This window comes from Solanum verrucosum, unplaced genomic scaffold, assembly GCF_900185275.1.
Source record: "Solanum verrucosum unplaced genomic scaffold, falcon-dt-bn FXZP01000165.1, whole genome shotgun sequence".
Classification (NCBI taxonomy): Eukaryota; Viridiplantae; Streptophyta; class Magnoliopsida; order Solanales; family Solanaceae; genus Solanum; species Solanum verrucosum.
Genome location: NW_026020340.1, coordinates 1320172 through 1343557, shown reverse-complemented (window position 1 = coordinate 1343557; position 23386 = coordinate 1320172). Strand labels below are relative to the sequence as shown.

At 33.0% G+C, this 23386-nt stretch overlaps 2 protein-coding genes across 8 annotated transcripts in view; one reads left to right on the top strand and one right to left on the bottom strand.

Moving 5' to 3' along the window:
* Window positions 1-637: 637 nt before the first annotated feature.
* LOC125837063 (protein FLOWERING LOCUS D) lies at window positions 638-6102 on the top strand. 2 transcript variants are annotated; one of them, XM_049516205.1, is made up of 6 exons: window positions 638-964; window positions 1026-2520; window positions 3789-4538; window positions 4748-4793; window positions 4899-5308; window positions 5572-6102. In XM_049516205.1, the coding sequence occupies exons 1-6, from the start codon at window positions 698-700 to the stop codon at window positions 5619-5621; spliced, it is 3018 nt and encodes a 1005-aa protein (XP_049372162.1). In that variant the 5' UTR covers window positions 638-697; the 3' UTR covers window positions 5622-6102. The 2 variants fall into 2 exon arrangements, with proteins under 2 accessions (XP_049372162.1, XP_049372163.1); XM_049516206.1 differs by having other exon boundaries at window positions 639-964; window positions 1041-2520; window positions 5572-5898.
* A 400-nt stretch (window positions 6103-6502) lies between these two features.
* Window positions 6503-23386, bottom strand: part of LOC125837043 (uncharacterized) — a 142092-nt gene continuing 125208 nt past the window's right edge. For 2 of the 6 annotated variants that reach the window (XM_049516180.1, XM_049516181.1), the window contains exons 2-3: window positions 10556-10609; window positions 6503-7734 (exon numbers count right to left, since the gene is read on the bottom strand). In XM_049516180.1, coding sequence (XP_049372137.1) covers window positions 6939-7734; window positions 10556-10563 — 804 coding nt within the window. In that variant the 5' untranslated portion in view covers window positions 10564-10609 and the 3' untranslated portion in view covers window positions 6503-6938. Of the gene's footprint in view, window positions 7735-10555; window positions 10611-12399; window positions 12495-23386 lie in introns of those variants that run through there. The other 4 variants (XM_049516183.1, XM_049516184.1, XM_049516182.1 and 1 more) reach the window with 3 other exon arrangements.

The following is a 23386-nucleotide window of genomic DNA, read 5'->3' as shown; positions in this document are numbered from 1 at the left end:
ACAAATTTATAACATAATTCATGGCATCGATCAATGAATACTATCGATATACATACAACACTATCATATGATTTTCGGACATCCAAATTAATTTCATATGCTTTTGCTTGTCCACACTATGTATTGCAGTATTGGTAAGTTAAATTTTTTGATGAAATTTAAAATTTAGCATTAGCAAATACAATAACAAAATTTAACTTGATCATGTGTTCTTTTAAGTTAGAAGCGAGAACTTGAAAATTAATCGCTCAATTAATAATAGAGTGTTAAAAAACAATCGATTAGCAAATTTATCCAAAAAATAATAAATTTGGAGGAAACCTTATTTCTTGGAAAAAACGATCGTCAACACACTACTAACGAATCTAAATCAATTTAATAATTTCTTATTTAGCAAGAATTGTCAATTATAAAGTATAATTAATCTCGCCTATAAAAATAAAAAAATCATATTTTGATTCATCTCACAATAAACGGTATTATAATATTGAAAAAAAAATTAAAGACATAATAGAAATATCGAGTTCGAGTTTTTTAAGTACGAAATTGTCTTAGAAATTTTGGGTTTGAATTCCGAACTTGGCCTAGAGATTTCGGGTTTGAATTCTTAATTTGCAGCGATAGTTCTTTTTCTTCATCTTCCCCACTTCTCCAGATTACTGTAACAGTTGCAGAAAAAAGTGAAGAAAAAACAGCCATGGATCCTTCAGATAACAATCCTTCTTCTCAACAATCTTTACCTTATATTACTAGTAACAATCCCCTTCAATTCACCATTCATTTGCCCAATTCTACTCCCAATTTCACTTCAATTCCAAATTCAAACCCTAGCCATGACCCGAACCCAAACCCGAACCCGAATCCTCATTCCGATTCAATTTCAGACCAGCTTCTGTCCCTCTCCATTCCGACGAAACGGAGACGAGGTAGACCTCGGAGTACGACGACGTCGTCGTTGGACCAGGTATATATATGTATGACAATTTCCCTTAATTCGTTTTAATGCTAATGGTAATTTATAGTAGCCTTCTTTTGTTCAGTTTAGCAAAACCCTTGTGGAAAATTCGAATCTTGTGCGTAATTTGACTGCTAGAAAAAATACTGCTTCTTTTGATGCTTCGGATGAGATTATTGTAATTAACAAAGAGGCAACGACGGAGGCATTAATTGCTTTAACTGCGGGGTTTCCAGCTGATTCTTTAACTGATGAGGAAATTGAAGCTGAGGTTGTTTCTGTAGTGGGTGGTATTGAACAGGTTAATTATATTCTTATTAGAAACCATATACTTATGAAATGGCGTGTAAATGTGTCGACTTGGATAACGAAAGAGATGTTTTTTGATGTTATACCTAAGCATTGTAATGCTTTGCTGGATTCTGCTCATAATTATTTGGTATCGCGTGGGTATATTAATTTTGGAGTTGTGCCGGCTATTAAGGATAGGATTCCAGCTGAGCCGAGTAAGCCTAGTGTTATCATTATTGGGGCAGGACTTGCAGGGTTAGCTGCAGCGCGGCAGTTGATGTTGTTTGGGTTTAAGGTTACAGTTTTGGAGGGAAGAAAACGTGCTGGTGGAAGGGTGTACTCAAAAAAAATGGAAGGTGGAAATAAGGTAGCTGCTGCTGATTTAGGAGGGAGTGTGTTGACGGGTACGCTAGGGAACCCACTAGGTATTTTGGCACGGCAGCTGTCTTGCACACTTCACAAGGTCAGAGACAAATGCCCTCTTTATCGTGTGGATGGGAAGCCAGTTGATCAAGATTTAGATCACAAGGTGGAGACTGCTTATAATTTACTTTTGGAGAAGGCAAGCAAGCTTAGGCAGTTAATGGGAGAAGTTTCTCAGGATGTTTCTCTTGGAGCAGCATTGGAGACTTTCCGTCAGGATTATGAAGATGCCGTGAATGAAGAGGAGATGAGTTTGTTTAATTGGCATCTAGCAAATTTGGAATATGCAAACGCAGGTCTGATTTCTAAACTTTCCTTAGCATTTTGGGACCAAGATGACCCCTTTGACATGGGAGGGGATCATTGCTTCCTGCCCGGAGGAAATGGAAAACTAGTTCATGCATTGACTGAAAATGTACCTATTCTTTATGAAAAAATTGTGCATACCATTCGTTATGGTACCGATGGAGTACAGGTTGGCGCTGGGGCCCAAGTATTTGAGGGAGATATGGTGCTGTGCACTGTTCCTCTTGGAGTTCTGAAAGGTGGTTCTATTAAATTCATGCCAGAATTGCCTCAACGGAAGCTTGATGGAATAAAAAGATTGGGATTTGGATTATTAAATAAGGTTGCAATGCTTTTCCCATATGTATTCTGGGGCACTGATCTCGATACCTTTGGGCATCTTACTGATAATTCTAGTAGCAGGGGTGAATTCTTTTTGTTCTACAGTTATGCAACTGTTGCCGGCGGTCCCTTATTGTTAGCTCTAGTTGCTGGAGAAGCTGCACACAAGTTTGAGACCATGCCTCCGACTGATGCAGTGACAAAAGTTCTTCAAATTCTAAAAGGTAAAATGCATTTTTTGTTGCTACTGACTGACTTAATCCTGAAGCTTAATTTCTGAGTCTGTTGTATAAGATACCAATCAGCATATAACAAGAAGAAAAGAACACTAATTTGGTAAGCAGAAAAAACAATTTTTAATGGAGATAATGCCATTTTCACTTGGTAAGAAGAGATACTGAGTAACAGTGATGTGGCTGTTTTATGGTCAATGCTCTCAATTTTGAGTCAGTTTTTCACTAGGCTGATACTTCATAAAAGGTGGACTATGAAGAATTGTCGAATAATCCTACTGTTTGTGGGCTCAATGGCTTAAATTAAAAGAAAACATGTAAAAACAAAAGTAGTTCACATGAAAAAGAGCAATCAATTCATTACAAAAAATAAACAATATGATCTGAACTCTCTTCATTATCAAACCAAAAAGATAAATTTCTAAAAATGTTATAGATATGATATTGTTTCATATAAATCAATTAGTTATATAAATGATGATTCCTCCTTATCCTGGGTGTAATTGCTGGTATGTGAAAAGATGCACTTTCACATTGTATGGTTACTTGAAGACTGACTTCCGAGAATGATAAAGTTTGTCAAATGTCCTGATCATTAAAGCTTGAGCTAACTTACCTTTAAATTTCTTACTTGTGATTCTAATCTAGGGTTCAGATGGAGTTCCATTGCACTTTGTACTTCAGCACCCGGGGGACAAACATATTGATTGTGAGCTAGCTCTTTAATAAACTTCAATACTCCCTTGCCTTCCCCGACCCTACTAATGCGGGATACTTCGTACAATGTAGTGTGTCTTCTTTTTTCTACAAAACTTCCAGTGATCCCCTCTTCACAAGCTATCTGAATATGCATACAAGGACAGTGTTCCGAAGTGTTCTAAGCTGCCTTTCCTCTTTCTCCTTGCTCCAACCAATAAAGTGTCCTTTAAAATGTAATTTTTTAATGACATATCCCTCAAAGTGTATAACCCACTTAACTCTCATAATATGTTGCAGAACATGCGTCTTTTCTGCCATACTGCCACTTACTTTTTTACCACCTTGAAAAAAGAATCTTCTTTTCTTCTTAGACTCTATGCTTGAGTTCATCAATCGTTTTCAGTATTTTGCATTTTATAGAAATATGTGGTTACGTATCTCTCTATCTCAGTAAAAGATAAAACATTGTGCCCTTTTCAAAAGGCATTCTTGTTACATGGAGCTTGCTGTTAAGGTTCTTGCTTCTGATGTAGTAATGGGAATTTTGGACATTGCTTCAGGTATATATGAACCACAAGGAATTGAAGTGCCAGAGCCAATCCAAACTGTATGTACGAGATGGGGAAGTGATCCTTTCAGCTTGGGTTCTTACTCTAATGTTGCAGTGGGGGCATCAGGAGATGACTATGATATATTAGCAGAAAGTGTGGGTGATGGTAGACTTTTCTTTGCTGGTGAGGCCACAAATAGGCGCTATCCAGCCACTATGCACGGAGCTTTTCTTAGTGGGCTTAGAGAAGCTGCGAACATTGCCCACCATGCTAAGGCTAGAACCATGAGTCTGAAGATTGAGAAAAAACCATCAAAGAGCACTCATTATTATGCTTCTGTTTTGGATGACTTATTTAGGGAGCCAGACTTGGAATTTGGTAGTTTCTCTATAATTTTTGCTAGAAAGAGTTCTGATCTCGAGTCACCAGCAATTTTGCGAGTGACTTTCTGTGGGCCCCAAACACGGAATCATGATGGAATAAGACCTGGTCGACATCTTTCTAATAAATTACTCTTTCAGCAGCTTCAGTCCCAATTTAATAACCAGCATGAGCTTCATGTTTATACTTTGTTATCCAAGCAACAAGCCCTTGACCTTAGAGAGGTCAGAGGTGGTGATGAGATGAGGCTGAATTTCCTTTCTGAGAAGCTTGGGGTGAAACTGGTTGGTAGAAAAGGTTTGGGTCCATCTGTTGATTCTATAATTGCTTCAGTTAAGGCTGAGAGAGGAAGGCGCAAACCGGGTACACTTAAATCTGGTATGTCATCCTTTCTCTCTCTCTCTCTCTCTATATATATATATATATATATATATAATATTTATATATAAATAAATTTATTTGTCTATTTATTTATTTCGTTCTCCCTCCCTCTCTCAATATAGAGGAAAGAGCAAGTAGCTTCATTTGTTCCTTTTTAGAAACTGTGGCACGTATCAATTTAAGCCTAAAGAATCTTCCTTAAATAGGTGTCATGAAGTCAAAAGACACCACTCTCAAGCGAAAAATAGTTAGGTATGAGCACCCACCCTCTTTCTCTTTATCTCTAGTTTGTTCGTTTCTTTTCTTGTTGGGAGTGAATCTCAGCTTTCTCTGGATGCTGTTTTTGAATTGTTTCAGGAAGGCTAAAGTTGTAAGCGGAAGCAATAGAACCACTTCTTCCCCTGCTTCTAGCAGCAGGATTAAAGCAGTTGGCAGCAGCACTACCACGATACATCTGACAAATGTTGACTTGGAACCTAAACCAATTTGCGCTATTGGATCTGTAGCTTCTCCAAGTTTGAATATTAGAGTAAATGACGACATGGGGTCAAAATCAGTGGGCAGTTCTGTACACTTGCTTCACAATGCAAGCATTGGTGACAAGTTTGAGGGTAATTTTGGTAGTTCTACCGCTCCGCTTTTAAATGTTGGAGGGAACACAGGAAGCAATAGTGATGGGCCTATATATCCCAGAAGTACATATGATGATAGCACGGATACATGTGCTCCGCCTACTACTGGAAATTTGGCTAGTCAGCATACATCAGGTATATTATGGTAGCAGACACTTTTCTTTACTTGCCTGTTATACATAATTTATCTTCATGCCATTCTCCTACTATGCTCCTTAGATTTGTTATGGCATTTTTCGTATAGCAAACTAGCATACGTAGAATGTATTACTGGACTATCAAGAACCTACCTAAATTTCATTGTAGTTCTTGTAAATATAGCTGCCTTGAGGACGAAACACTGCAATTTACCATCTATCTGATTCACTGATTGTTGACCTTTATACGCCGGTTTGCAGGTGATGGGGATATGGAAAGTATGATGCTTGATGGGGAATATAGAATGTGATTGACAGCTTGACGCCTTTCGCAACTATGGTGCTTGACGGAGGATCTAGGATGTGATTTTCAGCTTGACACCTTTCACAACAATGGTGCTCAACAGGGAATCTAGGATGTGATTGTCGTCTTGACATCTTTCTCCTTACTCCTCGTCTTCAAGCGCTATGCATATGTTACAACTGAGAACCGGAGGTTGAACGACTAAGCCAAGAAAAAGCTCTCTTGATTCTCCATCTTATAATACTGCCGTCTGCAGTTGTTCTGTCTAGTGTGCAAGTTATACTGCTGGGTAACTTAAAGGCATGCATCCTCTTGGGATTTCAATCCCATTGTATATATATAGTGCAATTTTTAGGAGTTCACTAACCTTAGTAGTTTTAGTTGCTATTTTTTTTTTGTATCTAAAAGCAGTAAAGATTTACTGAAGAATAAAATAGGCTCGTTTGATCATGAAAATTATTTACTTGGCTTGATGATAGTTTTAGAGTGAATGAAATTTCTTATTTACAGAGTTGTATTGAGCATTTTTCTAACAAATATGGTTGTCGGTTGTAAGTAAAATGTGGATTGCATAACTCTAACTAGCTACCAAAATATCCATAGTGATGTCCCCTCTCTCCTCCTCACAGAAAAATTGAAAAGAAGTTTTATGATTTCTAATGTCATGTTGAAAGAAAAAAATATGAAGTTTTTATTAACTTAATAGGTTTGAAAATAGTATTTACAAATTCGTCAAAGAGCACAAAATGAGATAGTAATTTTTTCTTCTCAATTAAAAGGTTAAGTGATCGTTAAATGCGATAGTGATTAATTAGTCAATTGTGGACAAGTAAATAAAGACGGAGGAAGTACTCTAACGCGCTAACTCAAATATTCAAATAACTAGAATACGAACCAAATGACCCCTTAGTATTATTTGGTTTCATATTTGGACCATGAAACTGATTATTCAGAACACAATAATAATAAGCTAAAGCAGTTTACAGTCAATAAATTCCTCAATGTACAAACACAACTAGGACAAAAAAAAGGCAGTCCGATGCATTGAGTACCCTGTATTCACGCAGGGTCTGGGGGAAAGGGCAGCACCTCTAAAGGGTGTGCTGTAGACAGCTTATCCAGAGCAACCTATAGGTCACACGGAGACAACTTTACACACTCCACTTATACAATGAACTCTCACTTGTACATTTTTCATCTAGTATAATAAAGTACATAAATCATGATACAGGAAGAGAGTTTCCTTCATAAGAAAAGTATCGTCGATGTTTAAGAGTTCAATCGAGCTAAAGGACTTCAGCTTTCCTTATTCTCTGGACCGGCATTATGATTTCAATGTCCCTCCCAACCACTCTTCTAGTTTCGCTTCTTTATCAGCTTTGAATTCATCAAAGTTTTCAGTTAAAGACAGCAGTTGATCATAGGACATGCTTTTGTTTACCTGTTCTTGTTGGTCTTCACTATTGGCCCGTCCAAGTGAGGACGAAGAGCTCACATCGGCAGCTAATAGCGCGTCATTAGTACGAGTCACAGATGGTTCATCCTTGTCTGATGAAGATGGTTCACTCTTGGCTGGCTGAGTTTCTTCGGTCTCTAACTGAGGCCATTTGAAGTTACTAGCCTTTTGTTTTGCGGACTGAAAAACATTCGAGAGATATCCAGCTGTCCTCTTATCATCCTCTTCTGAAACAGTATTGCGAACCCAGGTGGAAGGACTCCAAGAGGTAGCTATACCAACTGGGAAACTTGAACTGGGTCCGCTAATTAATCCCTTCTTTGGTTGTTTCTTTGAAATGACAGCCAGGGTATGCCTGAGATCTTTGATCATACCATTAGCAATTGGAAGTCCACACTCTTTCATCGACCTGATCACGGTGATGGAATCATCTGAATCTTCCGTGTGAAGTGCCATTTCACGGGATTTTTCCTCAATACTGTTTTTGAGATTTACAAGGTTGGGCGCTGCTTTCTGGGAATGCTGTTGAATATAGAAAAGCCCAACAGAGGGCTCATTTGCAATGAACTTTATCATGTCCGCCAAGGATTCAGTTATCTCTACAAAGCCGTCCACTGTGGAAAATTCATGCATTTTTTTGAAAGCCAACGGTTCATCATCACTGCTGGGGCAAGAAAACAATGAGAGTTTGTTCAGATAAATAATCAGGAGTCAGAAATTGGGGAGTGTATTCTATATGATGAGTAAGTTAACCAGATTTCTAGGGACGGTTCATCCACTTCGATAAATATTAGTGGTTTAATAATTATATACTACGTGAGGGGCAACAATTCAACGGGTAAAAAGCTAGGAAATGCTTCTGGATCTAGCTTGTGCCAGAAAAGGTCAATAATCATAGTCAAAAACAGTTGTAGTAACAACTACAACAACAAGTGAGGTCTGGGGAGGGTAGTGTGTATACAGATCTTACCCTATCTTGAAAAGGTAGAGAGCCTGTTTTTGATTGACCCTCGGCCCAAAACAGATGAAAAAGACGACAATAGCAACAAGCAGGAACAACAACAAGAAAGTACAATAATCGATGTTAAAGAATCAATAGAAACAAATAGAAATCTAAGACTACGAAAATAAAAGACTAATACTAATAATCTGGGAATGGGAAAGCAAAGCGCTCGACTACCTACTAACCTTGTAGAAGAGAAAAATACTATTGAATTGTGTATCTACATTATTACCCTATTCATAGACCCTACATTAGATTCCTTTTCCAACTAGGACACTACAATACAATCCTTTTTCAAGTAGAATTCTATTTACTATTCCTAATTATATTCCTATTCACCCCCAAGGCTTAGCTGAAGTGGCAAAAGGTGGAGGACTTGTGGCTCGGGTCGCAGGTTCAAGCCCCACACCATGCAAAGCGAAGCCCGGTATTTAAGTGGAGAAGGGTAGAGGGGCGGGCCCATTATCCACCGAGTTTAGAAGGCTATTATTGGTCCAATGGGCGGGTCACAGACGGATTTCTCGGTTATAAAAAAAAATAAAAAATTTTCTAAGTAGGATTTGTATATATTATTCTTGTTCCTATTCCTATTCTAACAGTATCATTTCAAGATTTTCCACCTATCACTATTTTCTCCTCAAGTTGTCCGCGAAATATTTCTTAAATTTAGGTTTTATAACTCTATTTTTAGATTTTTGAATTAGTTTTAGCCAAATCCCCGAATTTGTATCCATAACTAGATCCATATCCCCAAACTTTAAAATTCAGATCATGAAGAATCTGTCCTCTAGATTCACAACCATATCGGACACCTGCGCTCGAGTCCGAGCAACTTAGAATTGATAAGTGTATGTAAATTTGTAACCACTTCTTCATCCTTCCAAGCAACCCAATGGAATGTGTAGTGGGTTGAATTACAAGCTGTCTGTCAAGTGCCGTAAGTTCTTTCCTACTAAGGTTGACGGTGGAGTTGTGATATGGAAGGAATCCTCGAACTAAATGGAAATTTATGAGGCACAGATTCTCAGAGGTCAGCAACAGAAATGAACAGCTTGCAACAACAAATCCAGTGTAATCCTACATGTGGGATATGAGGAGGGTAGCGTGTATCCAAACCTTACCCCTACCTTTGAGAAGGTAAAAAGGTTGTTTCCAAAAGACCCTCAGCTGACCAAACAGTGAAAAAGAGGCAATAGCAACAAACAGAAACAACAGCAAGATAATAAGATACCGAGGCAAAACCACAGGCAGTGACAGATTTGAAAATAAGGAATGAACTGCTTGCATAGACATTATAATAAATTCACAAAGAAAGCTCACAATTGTTCATATTTCACAAAAAGTCATGCTAACTGAGGCATGGTTTTTACAACTTTTTAGTTGCTGCATTTATATGCCCCCTTCAATAGATATGGTTTGGTTATATCAGCTAAGTACCCTCAGATGGGTTTTTCTGTTTCCACTTTAGCAGATTAACGTAACATGAATTACACTTGATGTAAAGACACTTCCGCAAGGATATTGCTAATAAGACGTGAAAATAGACTCTGATTATCACATACCCAACAAGCTGATGACGGGAACCAGAAGGGATTATGAACTAAAATCAACTTATCAAAGATACAAAAGAAAACAGAAACTACAGTGAGACCCAACATTAGCCTCTTCGGCTCTTCCCAACCCCACCATATAACAACAAGAACATATTACACAAAGTGGTGTCTGGGGAGGGTAGGGTACTTGGGGTAGAGAGGATGTTTTTAATAGACCTTCGGCTCGAAGGAGAACAATTCAAAGTAGATAAAAAAGGCCCCCAACCTCACCATATAGAAGAAAAATATATAGTTGAAATCATCAGTCTACCACAACATACAAAGGATTTCAGGTTTCAATCCATCAAAGCATTAGACTCCATAAAAGGCCTGATCAAGTATAACCTCAAACCAGACCGAAGCAGTTGTCTTTTCTATAGCTCGAGAGGAGTATGTTTATAGCATACTTTGGAAAATCAAACTGGACACAGTAAATTCAGAAACAACAAGTGCCTGCCACATCCTTTTGAAGTAAACTACCATGTCAGCAATATGGATGAATCCCCAAAAAATGGAAGTGTAGATAAAAACTGTTTAACCGGTTAACAGTCCGAGAAATAGTAATCAGTCTTGCTCATTCCTTTTGAGCATAAATTAGTCTCCATACATCACCAGTAAGAAACTCCACTAGAGTAGCAATTGACATGATTCCGTTTGTTATCATTACATTTTTCTTTAGATTTTCATAAATTTGATTTGCAGCTTCATTTTATTTTATTATCTTCTCAGAACATATCATTCTTGACACAACAATTAGAAATAACAGGTAGCCAATAAGATGCAAGTTATGGTCAGAGAAAGAAATTTCAATGTAATTAAATACTTCCCTAAGAAAAAAGAAAAAAAAAAGGGAATATAGTTTATAATTTTCCTGTATATAAATATCTTACTTGAACATAGATCATGTCCACTAATAAGCCAATTTGAAGTTGAGATTTATGCAACCTGCAGAATGAAGTAGGTAACCATCAATTAACATCCTTAATTCTTACTCCATTTTGTAAATTTGCAAAAACTATGCAGATAAAATATACTGCAGGCGTCACGCAACAAGGACACTGATTCAGCCTAAGTTGCTCGGACTCTCCAAAAATGTTACCGCACCCATGTCAGATCCAAATGCACTTCTTTTGAAGGGTCCGACAAGCACTGCCATTTATGAAGAGTCTGACCAACATAGGATTCAGCAATGTTAATTCTATTGTTCCAGCGTTTTCAAGATTCACCTATAAGCAGGGGCATATCCAGGATTTAAGCTTTATGGGTTCAAAATTTAAGTTCTTAGAATTGAATACTCATTATATTTTTAAAGATATGGGTTCATATCCACTATTCATTGCAATTTTAGTGGATATTCACATATAAATTTATACTTTGTGTGAGAAGTACTAGATTTATATGAGCCCAGTATCTGCACTCTGCATCCGCCTTTGCCTACAAGCTGCTACACTGGAAAAAAACAGTAATACACTGAGAATCGTTCTCGATTTCGAGAACTTTCTGAGGGCAAAGTAACCCAAAAAGAGGCTTTCTATTTTGTTTACACCTTAAATACAAGGTTTTCCCTTTCTCCCAATAATATACATTACCTAATTAAACAACAAAGACATTCCAAATTCAGGAAACCACTACTGATTCTAAAATAGTACTCCCTCGGTTTCACTTTTTGTCCTACTTTCCTTTTTAGACGGTTCCAAAAAAAAGTCTCTTTCCTTTTTTTAGCAACACTTTAATTCTAGCTTTCCACATGACACATTTAAAATCACAAGATGAAAGGGGATTTTAGTACATCCTACATATCTTTAGTTTAAGACCACACAATTCAAAAAAAATCTTTATTTTCTTAAACTCCATGTCAAAGTCAAAACCAACCACAAATTGAATTGCAGGGAGTATCATTTTACATTACATTCTTGAAATTCTTTTTCCTATCAATGCAAATCTAGAGCCTGTAAAATTGAAAGAGGAATAGAAAAACCAAGATTCGAACTTTTTAAAAAATAATTAAGGTAGAGGATTAGCAGATGGGGAATCGAACCCTCACCGATAGGCGACAAGGTGAAAGTTCGGTAAACCAACCAACTGAGCTACTAAGATTCCCCAACCAAGATTCTATTTGACCTCGAGAAATCAATATCCACCTAGATAACCAAAAAATCAAGTGTTCAATCGATAACCAATATCCACCTAGATATAACCGAATCCCACTTCTCAAAAACCACTTTTTAGTTCAAATTCACCATCAATTAGCTAACAATCAACCAAGGCACACCAAGATATAACAAAACCCCACTTCTCAAAACCCAATTTTTAGCTCACATTCTCAATCAATTATCTAACAATCAACCAATACCCACCAATATATAACAAAAACCAATTTTTAGCTCAAATTCTCAATCATTTATCTAACAATCAACCAATTCCCACCAAGATATAACAAAAGCACTTCTCAAAAACCATTTTTAGCTCAAATTCTCTATCATTTGCTAACAATCAACCAATAGCCACTTCTCAAAAACCAATTTTGACCTCAAATTCTCTATCAATTATCAACCAATACCCACCAAGATATAACAAAAAACCCATTTCTCACAAACCAATTTTTAGCTTAAATTCTTCATCAATTAGCAAATTAAAGAACACCCCACAAGAAAAAAAGTTCATCTCTTCCTTTAAACACCCATAGTGAGTACTATATCATAAAAAAGAACAAATGCAAAATCGAATAACTTACAGATCAAAGTAGAAAATTTGAAGCTTCCTTCGGCCCGTTGATAGGTTTCAACAACAATTGTATAAGGCTATTTAATGTAGTATTATAGGCAAGAGAATTAGGTTTTTGTCTGTACTATATTTTAGATGTTGAAACCAAACCAAGATAGAAAAGGAAAAAATACTTTTCCTTCTTTCCTTTTTTTCGTCGTTATTTTGATTACTGTTCCTTTAATTTTTTCGAAATCCCGAATCCGCCTCGGATTCAATTTACTAAATTTATCATTACGTAAATAACGAAAAAATTCATATTATGTTAGGAAAGATTTGGTGTAATCGTGTCATTTTTTAAATTTTGTTTTTATTTATTAGTATTATATTTTATTCTTTAATCCACCTTTTAATAGTAATTTTACTTTCGTACTCTAATTATTATTTTTTAGGTTTATTATTTAGATTATTGATGTTTGATTGTGTGTATCAAAGGAAAACGATACAATTCATTATAATATTATATTCATTAAAATAATATAATATGATTCAATACATTATGAAGCAGTTTTTCGATAGGGAAAAAGACAAGGGAGGGGGAGTTGGCTATAATTGAGATAATTTGGATGGACGATATGGATTTTTTCGAGATAGTAACCAATTTTTACACCCCTCAGAGGAAGAATGTAATTCAACTCGAACGAAATAAGAGGTACGACAAACGAGTTAATAGTCCTCGTTGAGTAGGAGTTAGAGCCTTAAGAGGTATAGAGTACAACTTGAAAAGGGTAATGTAGTTTGATATATATTACTCAAATTTCTTAATAATTGCGACCTGATGTATTGTTTCTCCTTTTCAATTTGGTTGTTTTAAAGACATTTTGATACACGTATGTTTAGTTTAAGATCATAAAATTTGAAAATCACTCGACATAAAAAATGATTCAAACATTTCAATTATTTAATAGCCCTTTTTTGAAGGTACCATTTAATTGAAATTTGGACTAGGGAGAAGAATTGTACTCCAGTTAACTGACATTAGTCTCTTTTGTTAGTTGTCACAAAAATATTCTCGATGTAATTTCATAAGTAGAATCTGAAAAGAATATGATATACACTAATCTTATCCGCGAACACAAGTTTCAGGAGCTGTCTTCCTTCAGTCAGACAAATCAATATCATCTATTTCCTTACAGAAAGGAAATCAAGCTGGACCAGCAAATAATACAATGAAATTGGTAACATAACATCTTCAATGCATAAGAAATTTTGCATTTTGTTTTTTAGGTAAGTTCGATATTACAGGCAACGTTCGATAACTTTCCTCCTCGAGTAAAGAACAACCTAACTAACACTAGTCAACCTGTTGATCCACTGAGAAACAAGAGTTCCATACAATGGCTTGCATTGACATGCTTGAAGTACCTGAATATGGCGCTCTCAGTGAGTGTAAGAAAAAATTACATTTTATAAAATGATCAAAGCAATTTCGTTTTATGTTTAAATATAGACGTTAACAAATTAATGACCGTTGTTATTTTAGTTACTTTCTAGAATTGCGATTTATTTGAATCAAGTTTATCTCTGTATGGCTCAAATAGATTCCGTACTCTAGATGTAAATTAGATGAAAAAGACATGTTTGCCCTTGATCATTCCATTCAAGACTTTTCTATATATAATAATAGAAAAAGTCAAGAAAAGAAAAAGAAAATAACTAAAAATAATTACTAATTATTGTCCATGAATTCCTAAGTTTTATGTTTGATGCGCCAATTGTCCATTTGAAAATCAACGTAACGTGTTACTTTTTTTTTTTCTTTCTTTTCAAAGGAAAAAGAAAGTTTATAAAGTAAGAGAATAATTATTTTCAGGAAATTTTCAAAAATAATTGTGTTGTTTAATATGAATGAGGGTGTAAGAAAATATTTTGTAGCATCGGAATTTGTTATTGTCAAACTTCAAATTCTATATTAATTTATCAATTAACTGTATTATATTTCAATAATATTTGTAGCATTAAATATGTTGATGTTACTTTAATATTGCAATATTTTTTACCAAATCAAATTGGGAAGAATCCGACCCGACCCGATCCGATCGAAATAAAAATTTCTATTATATAGAAATGTGATGAGGAGGACGACCAAGGGCAATTTCATCAATTTAATAAAAATCTCAGCTTAAAGCAGTTGTACATAATGCAGAGGAGTTCTTGAATTTTCCAAAAAACCAGGCAACTTACTAGAAGAATCTATTACCTCTAAAAAGTGGGACCCATCTCTTGTAAAAGTAGAGTACAATCAAGACCATTCTTTTTTTATTATTATTATTATTTTTTATCTTTCCTAAAATTAGAATAAAGTTTAATCTAATTGATGTATTTTGCTAAAAAAAATAATGCATGGTAAAAAAACAAATTAGTAATAAATTAAAATTAAATAATAAATAAAAATAATTTTGAATAAATTGTTTTAAAGATTGTAAAAAAATCAGTATGATAAATAAAATGTACAAATGAAGTAATAAAGTAAACTCAGAATGCTCACAAAATTTTGAAATAATAATTCCTCAAGTATAATTTTAAAATCCTCCTAATTAAAATTGAAAAAAATATATATTCTTTGAATCTCATTTACAATAGAATGTTTTCCTCTTTAAGATTAATCAAATCAAAATTTAATTATTATAGTATATGACCTATTTTATTTTTCAAGTTATCAATTAACACTTAATATTATTATTCTTTTATCTCTAATAAGAATAGAAAAATACAAATTAATACATTAATCATGTTTTGATCATATAACTTATTGGTGATCAGAAAGATAAATTAATTAAAATCTAGGAAAAAATTGACAATAAAAAATGCATAATTATAATACGGAAAATTGCATAATTTGAAACTATATGCCATCTTTTCATTAAATTAATACAAATAATAAAACAATACATATTATATTATAACTATATATTCATTTTACCAATAAAAATAAATAAATGTTAAAATTTCTATTATCCATTAAGATAAACTATCCATAGACTTCACCAAAAAAAAAAAACTATCCATAGAACTTCCTATAATTTAATGTTAGGAAAATTTTTACCAACGACTCTTTTCACTTAAATAAAATATTGAGAAACAAGAATTAAACCACCCTAAATAAGGGTATTCGTGAGAATGATCCACAGTATGATTTAAATTTTGAAAAAAAAATACACAAATAGACCTTAAAACTAAATTAATTATCTAAAAATGACCAACCCAAACTAATTCCCTAAATGGTCAATCGGATGTGCCCTTTTTGTTTTGAAGTTAACTTTTGTTAATATTCTTCAATCCTTTTTATTTGAGGTAAAATATTCATTCATAAGGTAAAATTATTTGTCTACTACACTAAATTGTTCTCCTAATTTAAATGAACATAAAGACAAGACATAAAGTCAAAACTTTTTTTTCATCCTTTATCACTTTGTAAAGAATGAGATAATTCATTCTAATTTTCATCAAGTAGGTCATTATTTTTGTTTGTTAAACACCTATAAAACAAATTTTAAGTATATTTAAAATTAATCTATAGATGGATCATCAGACTTTATTGCTTTATATAGTTTATGAAAATTGTTAATATATTGACACTCATAATTTTAATCTTTTCTCTTGAATAATTTTTATATAAAATAGAAAAATATCATTAATTTAATTATTTAATTCAAATATATATGTTTGACATGATGTTAAAAAATCACTGAATCGTGTGATATTTTATTATTCTTTCCTATCCTGTTTATTTGAAAATATCATAATAATTTTTTTCCCCGAAAACTAATTAAATTTCTATTATAAATTTCTATTAAATTGTAATATTGGGCCCGTAACGGGCCTTTCATTATCTAGTAGGAATATAAGCGCCAGCGGTGAATTACTACTAACATATATATATAATATATATCCATAGATACCCTAGAAAATCGAAATCAAGTGTTGCGATGGCGCAGAAAAGGAAGAATGATGGAAAATTAGCAGAGAGTTCGTGTTGTAAGAAACAGAAGACGAAGGGAAAGGCTAATTTTATCTTTTCTGCTCTATTGTCCTTTATAACCAACAACAATTTTTTACTTAAATTAGGGAAGAAGAACCCCCCCTCAATTGATCACCTGGACGTTGATGATTCGGTAAATTCATCTTATTTGTTGTTGATTAAACATACTATTTGTGATTCAAAAATCTCTGGATCAGGGTATTATTTATTGTTTTTATATTCTGATTCAAAAAATAAAAATATAGTCTTTAAATTTGAATTAGGAAACTCAAGCTCTACTCTTGAACTTGTGTTCATGGATTCAAAATTTGTATGTGTCAATAAAAAAATTACGTATAATTTTTTGTTGAGGAGGTTCGGGTGGACACCACCTAGATCCCCCGTAGGTGCGTGTTTTTTGGTAAATAGGAATAATGCATGCTATCTCCGTAATTTTTATATCCTTTTTGAGTACATTGCTCTGTATTCTCATATTCAATTCTATTATTTGTTAGTGAATACCCGTTTTGTCAAATGTTGAATACTTTATAAAAATTGTCTTTCTTGTTCTATCTAGGTCACGGTTCAGTTTCCTGAGGAAATACTTGCTAACATCCTCAGCAGGTTACCTGTGCGGTCTCTTGTTCGATTCAAATGTGTTTCCAAATTTTCGACAACATTGATATCTGATCCTTATTTTACAAAGAAGCATCTCAATCGTGCCAGGAATGACCATGATTCCCAAAAGCTTCTTATCTACCAATGGGGCCCTAAGGATTCTACGTTCTCCCTATATTGTTGTCCTTTATCGCCGGTTCAACAGGTTAAGGATGTACAAAAACTTAAACTTGATCGCCCTTCAACCCTTAAACCAAGGAGTTGCCTGATCCATTGTTGTTACAATGGCTTAGCTATTATCGAGATTCGTGATAAGGATCGCGTCAAATTTTTGCTGTGGAACCCTTCCATAAGAGAATCAATAGTACTTCCCCCTCTGGGATGTCCCGGGGATGGACGTTCTCGTTTTGGTTTAGGTTATGACTCAAGCAGTGGTGAGTATAAGATCATGCATATGCACCAGAACCTAGAAGGTCCCAATTATCCTAATGAAATTCTCGCGTTGAAAGATGGCTCTTGGAGAAGCATTGATGAACATCCTCGTGCCAATCGCTGTTGGTTTTATGCCACAGATTCTTTGCCATTTATACATGCGGCATTTCATTGGATCCAGGTTTCAAGAAATTATTTTGTGGTGATTTCGTTTAATATTTCAACTGAAGTGTACATAAAGATACCTTTGTCAGAGGAATTATTAAGCTTGAAGGCAGGCCCTGACACTGTTGGCGTTTCTGTGTTGGAAGGAATGCTTTGTGTTCATTCTAATATCTTTTTTACGGGAAATGGTACTTTTAAGGTATGGGTATTAAAAGAGTATGGTGTCAAGGAATCTTGGATGCCATTGTTAACTATAGTAAAAGATACTCTGTATGTTTATGCCGCGCCGAGACATAGGTTTGCGGATGGTGAAGTGCTATTTTGGTGCCTGAATATTGAAACTAGAGGGCACGCATTTAGGACGGTCAGTAGACCATTTAGATCATGGCCTCGATGGGTAACTAGAGGGAACACATTTAGGATGGTCAGTAGACCATTTAGATCATGGCCTCGATGTGATACCATTCAAGGTGGACATGCTTTTACAGAAAGTTTGATATCTCCAAAATCACTCTAAGGGGTTCGAAAAATAAAAATATAGTCCTGAAATTTGAACTAGAAAACTCAAAATACAAGTTATCTATTCTAACTTTCCATCAGTGTAAACTTGGATCAACTTTCTGTTTGGAAATTCATTGAGATCATATATAGCTTTCAGCAACTTGTGCAATTGCCTTTCCTTCTCTTTCGAGTACGAGTCCTTCTGCTGCCCAGTGTTGAAACTAGTGGTGGATCTATGAAGGGTTGTGGGGGTGTCACGCCACCCCCGAACTTCGACGGAAACTCTATATATACATAGGTATATATATATAATATTTATATAAATATAAAGCGTGCCACTCACAGAACAAAATTGGTTTGTGATGCCATGGTAGGAGGGCAACTTTAGAAGGCTAATGTTGCGGGTTCGAATTCCATTTGTATCTATTTTTTTGAGAAATTTGTTGCATACGTTTTTTAAGAAGAAAAAAAAAAGGCTCCAAGCACGTTTTTTAAGGAAAAACAGCTGACACAATTTTTTATTTTTTTTATAATTGTTATTGACTTAAATTAAATTAATTACATTATTACTCCTTTGACTTTTCTTTTATTTGATTAAATACTCAATAAAAGTGTAATATCTTATTATTTATTTATATTTTATTGATTGATTTATGATATATATCAAAAAGACGAATAATTCAATCAAATATAAAATTAATTTAATCGATAAGTCTATTTGGCACCCACGGACTCTAAATCCTGGATCCGCCACTGGTTGAAACATGATGATTTTTCGGGATTATGCTCAAACAGGACTTGAGATAGAAAGGCAAGTCTTGATAACCTATAGTGAGTAACCTTTTCATGTGCTTGAGTTCGATATAATTACCTTGTTAACAAGTCTGCCACGGAACAACTCCCACACCTCTATTTCATTCCCTTTGGTAGCCAGTGCACCAGCAATCATCAAAATCGCCATTGGCAAACCATTGCATATTTTTCTATGATGTCTTTTGAGATTTGCATCAGAGACAGCCAAACTTATAACTTGAAAAAAAATCGATTTTCCAAAATAGAGTGGCCACTTAATCTTTTAAGAAATTAAGAAAACTTTGAGGTTTTTTCAAAAGATTTAAATAGACAAAATCAATTGAAAATAAAAAAAAGGATTCGAGTTCAATGTACATTCCGAGAAGATGTTAGACTCTCGGAATGTCCGCTAACTTGCGATCGACCGACGATTTAATTAAAATGACTTTTCAATTAACTTTTAAAATTTTAACTAAGTTTAAGAAAGAAATAAAATTTTAAGTTGTTACTTTTAAGGAAACAAATTCCGCATAATTTCTATTAGGACAAAAGAATCATATGTAGTTAAATATATAAATGAGTAAATAATAGATATTTCATAAATAAGAAAGGCAATCTTGGGGAACTTAATTAATTTTAACCATAATAAAAAAAAAGTTAGTTAATCAATAACATGAATAATAATAGTGTAAATTTCATATATGACATATATTATAGTACTATTTTCAGGCTATAGCAGTAGATTTAGACTTTCAAGCTATAACATTAAAAATTTCAGGTTATAACAAATTCACAAATAAAAGAAATATTTTTATTAATTCGAAAAAAGTTTTAAAAAAAATGAATTTTTTTTTAAAAAAAACGGAATATAGATAATAAAGTAAAAAACTAAAAGTGTGGCCTGTAATTTAATTTGAATTTATTGTAGGTAATTAATGATTAGCATGAAATAAGGGATTCAAACAAATTAACAATATTTTTTATCCTTAATTCACTCAAAATCAGTTAAGATAAATTAAAAAATCAGATCATATCATTCTTTTGTAGATAATTAATAAATAGCACGAATTAAAGGATTTAAACTAATTAAGATTATTTAGTATCCTTAATTCACTCAAATCAGTTAAAATCAAATAAAAATTCAGATTTTATCTTTTTCTTTTTCCAACGTTTCTCTCTCTTCAATTTGCAACAAAAAAAATTTAACGTTTCTCTCTTCAATTTTCAACAAAAAAAAATCCCACATTCGAGTAATTGAAGTTTTTTTCATCTTTGAAAATTCTTGATTTTGTTGTGATGGACAACTACGTATCAGTTTTAATCAAACATGGTGAAAGATGGGATCCTTCGGGTTAGTATTTATTATTGTTTAACCTTTGTTTTAGAGTGATAGCAAAATGAAACAAAAATGATCAAATTGTCGATTAATTGAAGGTGGAGTCATATTTTGTTAACTGTTGATATCATATTATGTTTACTGTTGTGAAATGTAAAAAAAATTAGTGTTTTTTTTGTTTATTTGTTTATTTTGTATACGGTTATTGTTTTGTGAAATTATAAATTTAATGTGATTTTATGAATAAATTTGGTAGAATAAATTAAATGAAATTTGTATGAAAGTGTGCTAATTATTCTGTAAAAATAATTTAATTATAATGTTGACGGATTTATGAAAAATTATTTTATTTGATAATGAATTTGATAGTATAAGTCGAATGAATTATGTATGAAAAGTGTGTTAAGAAATATGTAAAAAAAAATTTTGGAATTCTTGACGAAGTGTATTACCAGTGTTTTAAATTGGTATTAAATGTGAAATTGTTAAGTTTATATTAGTTTTGTTATTTATGTATAAAGTTGGGTGACAGTAATTAATTATTTGGGACGAGAAATGTATATAGTTTGAATGAATAATTGTTTTGTATGAAATGTGTATTAAATGAGTATGAAAATGTATAAATTTGATATGATGATGATTGTTGTATGAAATGTGTATTAAGTGAATATTAAATGTGAAATATTATGTTTTGTATAAAATTTGTTTTGTAATGTACTGTCTGAATGATATTTGGATGAAAAAATAATGACAAGTGTGTATAATTTGTTGTTATTATAATGATTTTTATGGATGAAATTTGTATTGTCTTTGAAATGAAAAGTTAATATTATTTAAGATATTTCTAATTGATTTGTATAATGTTAGACTAATTGTTTTTTTTTAATGAAAAAGAGAATTATGTTGATTTTCAAATGAAATGAATTATATATAAAAGAGGGTTGCTGATGTGAAATTCAAAAGGTCCAAAGTTACTTGCAGTAGATGTTGTCTAGTTGGCCACAACATGAAGCATGTTCAAATTATCCTGTGCAAAACTAATGATTGTTTATTTGTTTAGACTATATATAATTTTTATTTTATTTTATCGTTTAGATTAATGTTTTGTTTTGATATGATACATAATTGATTTGAAGTGCATTATAAACTTAGTGTTTAATATACCGTTCATTCTTTATACATTGTTCATTCATTAATCATACATATTGCATACTGTTAAAAATAAAATTTATTTCAGCTTAATACATAAGATAGTGTAAATATTAGTGATAATTATAAAAGGTAATTATGGTATCCTGAGTATTTAATTTAATGTAAGTTTACATAAATATTAATTTAGTTTTCTACTGGTGTCCTACTATAAATAAATTTAAAACAAATTGCAGTTAGTGTTTCATTCCCACACTAACTTCAATTAGTGTTATACACATATTAATCAAAATTTCATACACGTTTTATCCAAACAACATGTATAAAAATTGATAAATTCATATAATCACACAATTTATACCATTTGTATATCAATATTATATCACAATTCATACAATATCCAACAATAAAATATTAAACTCATAGGCATACACGTATTAATCAAATTTCATACATGTTTCATCCAAAAACATGTTTAGAATATAAAGTAAGCATAATGTGATTTTTTTAAGAAAAAATCAATAGTTTGACAAATCATACCATTTTCATACCAATTTAATAATTTATACCATAAACATAGTCAATAGACAATCACACCAATGTTAAAACGCAATTCATACCATTTGTATACCATTATTATATTACAATTCATAAAATTTTCAAAATCAAAACATTTAAGCGTAGTCATACACATATTAATCAGATTTCATACATATTTCATCCAATAAATGTACAGTTTGGAAACACACTAATATTTTCAAAATAGTATCTTGAAATTGTAATAGGCCATTAGTAATTCATATGTAAACGGTATCTGCCGAAAGAAAACATATGATATTATATATCATCAAATACTTAAACACAAAAAAATTGTCCAAAAATTAAAAAAAAATAACTTTTTGTTGTTCTTCTTGTTGATGGTTTTGAAGATGCTCCAACTTCTACATTTTTTTTTCTTTTTTTCTTTTTGATTTCAATAACAAAATCAAAATTGGAATCAGAAGGGGTTTCAACTATTTTCCCCTTTATCTTCTTCCCCTTTTGATTTGCAGGGGTGACCTTTTTTTTTTTTTCATTTTTTCTCTCTTTGTCGCTCCTTCAACTTAGATGAACCATCCGTCGCCGAATTTTGAATATTTGACAGATTTTCAACAATTTCACCCAATCTGGGACTCTTTTGAGGCGTTTCAATGGGTTTCTTAGACATAATTTTGTTGGGAAAAAAATTTGGACGAAAGATTGAATGTTGGTGTAGTTGGCTGGTGAGAAAAATGGGAGAGAAGAAGGTGAAAGTGGGGTAATAACATGTATAGTTGGATATGTGTGGGGGAAGGGTGGTGGGATTGACTAATGGGAAGTTATGAGTATAACATTAAATAAGGAAGTGTAATCGATGTAAATCCTTATAATTGTGTAAGAGATAATTATGGGGTATTCTTTATTTAAATAATTTAATAATAATATAAAATTACAAAAAATTACTTATTTAATAAAGTAAAATTTAATTAATTTATAAATAATTAGTGATATGTTATAACCCGTAATTAAACTGTTATAAGCAAAAAAAAATTAAAAGTAGATTTAAAACCTGTAATATTGACTCTTAAATGTGTATATGGGGTGATTTTTCCATAATAATAAAGAAAGAAGGAACAATTGGACTTGGGTCTTTTTGCCCAAATCCAAATGAATTGGGCTTTGTCCCACATGTCCTAACTCTAAAAAATCTGGTATACATTAGATGTATACTGCTGTATATAGGCTGTATCTCGGCCAATTTTGTGTATATTGGAGTGTATACCAAACGTATACAGCCTACTTCAAACTCCAGCACCTGCATCCTGCATCTCAGACCTGTATATCAGCTGTATACTGCTGTATACAGCATGTATACAGCCTATTTTAAAACTATCTGAGGCCTGTCTCAACTTCTTTTAACATGTATTTCAGCTTCCAACTTCCCAACGATAGTCAAGGCTTGACTCAAAGAGATTCAACTCGAAG

What these genes read in the sequence shown, in the direction of transcription:
- LOC125837063 (XM_049516205.1), top strand. Translation starts at nt 698, where the DNA reads ATGGATCCTTCAGATAACAATCCTTCTTCTCAACAATCTTTACCTTAT. An exon ending in AGTTCTTCAAATTCTAAAAG is followed by an intron (nt 2,521 to 3,788) that starts GTAAAATGCATT and finishes ACATTGCTTCAG; the next exon opens with GTATATATGAACCACAAGGA. An exon ending in ACCGGGTACACTTAAATCTG is followed by an intron (nt 4,539 to 4,747) that starts GTATGTCATCCT and finishes TTCCTTAAATAG; the next exon opens with GTGTCATGAAGTCAAAAGAC.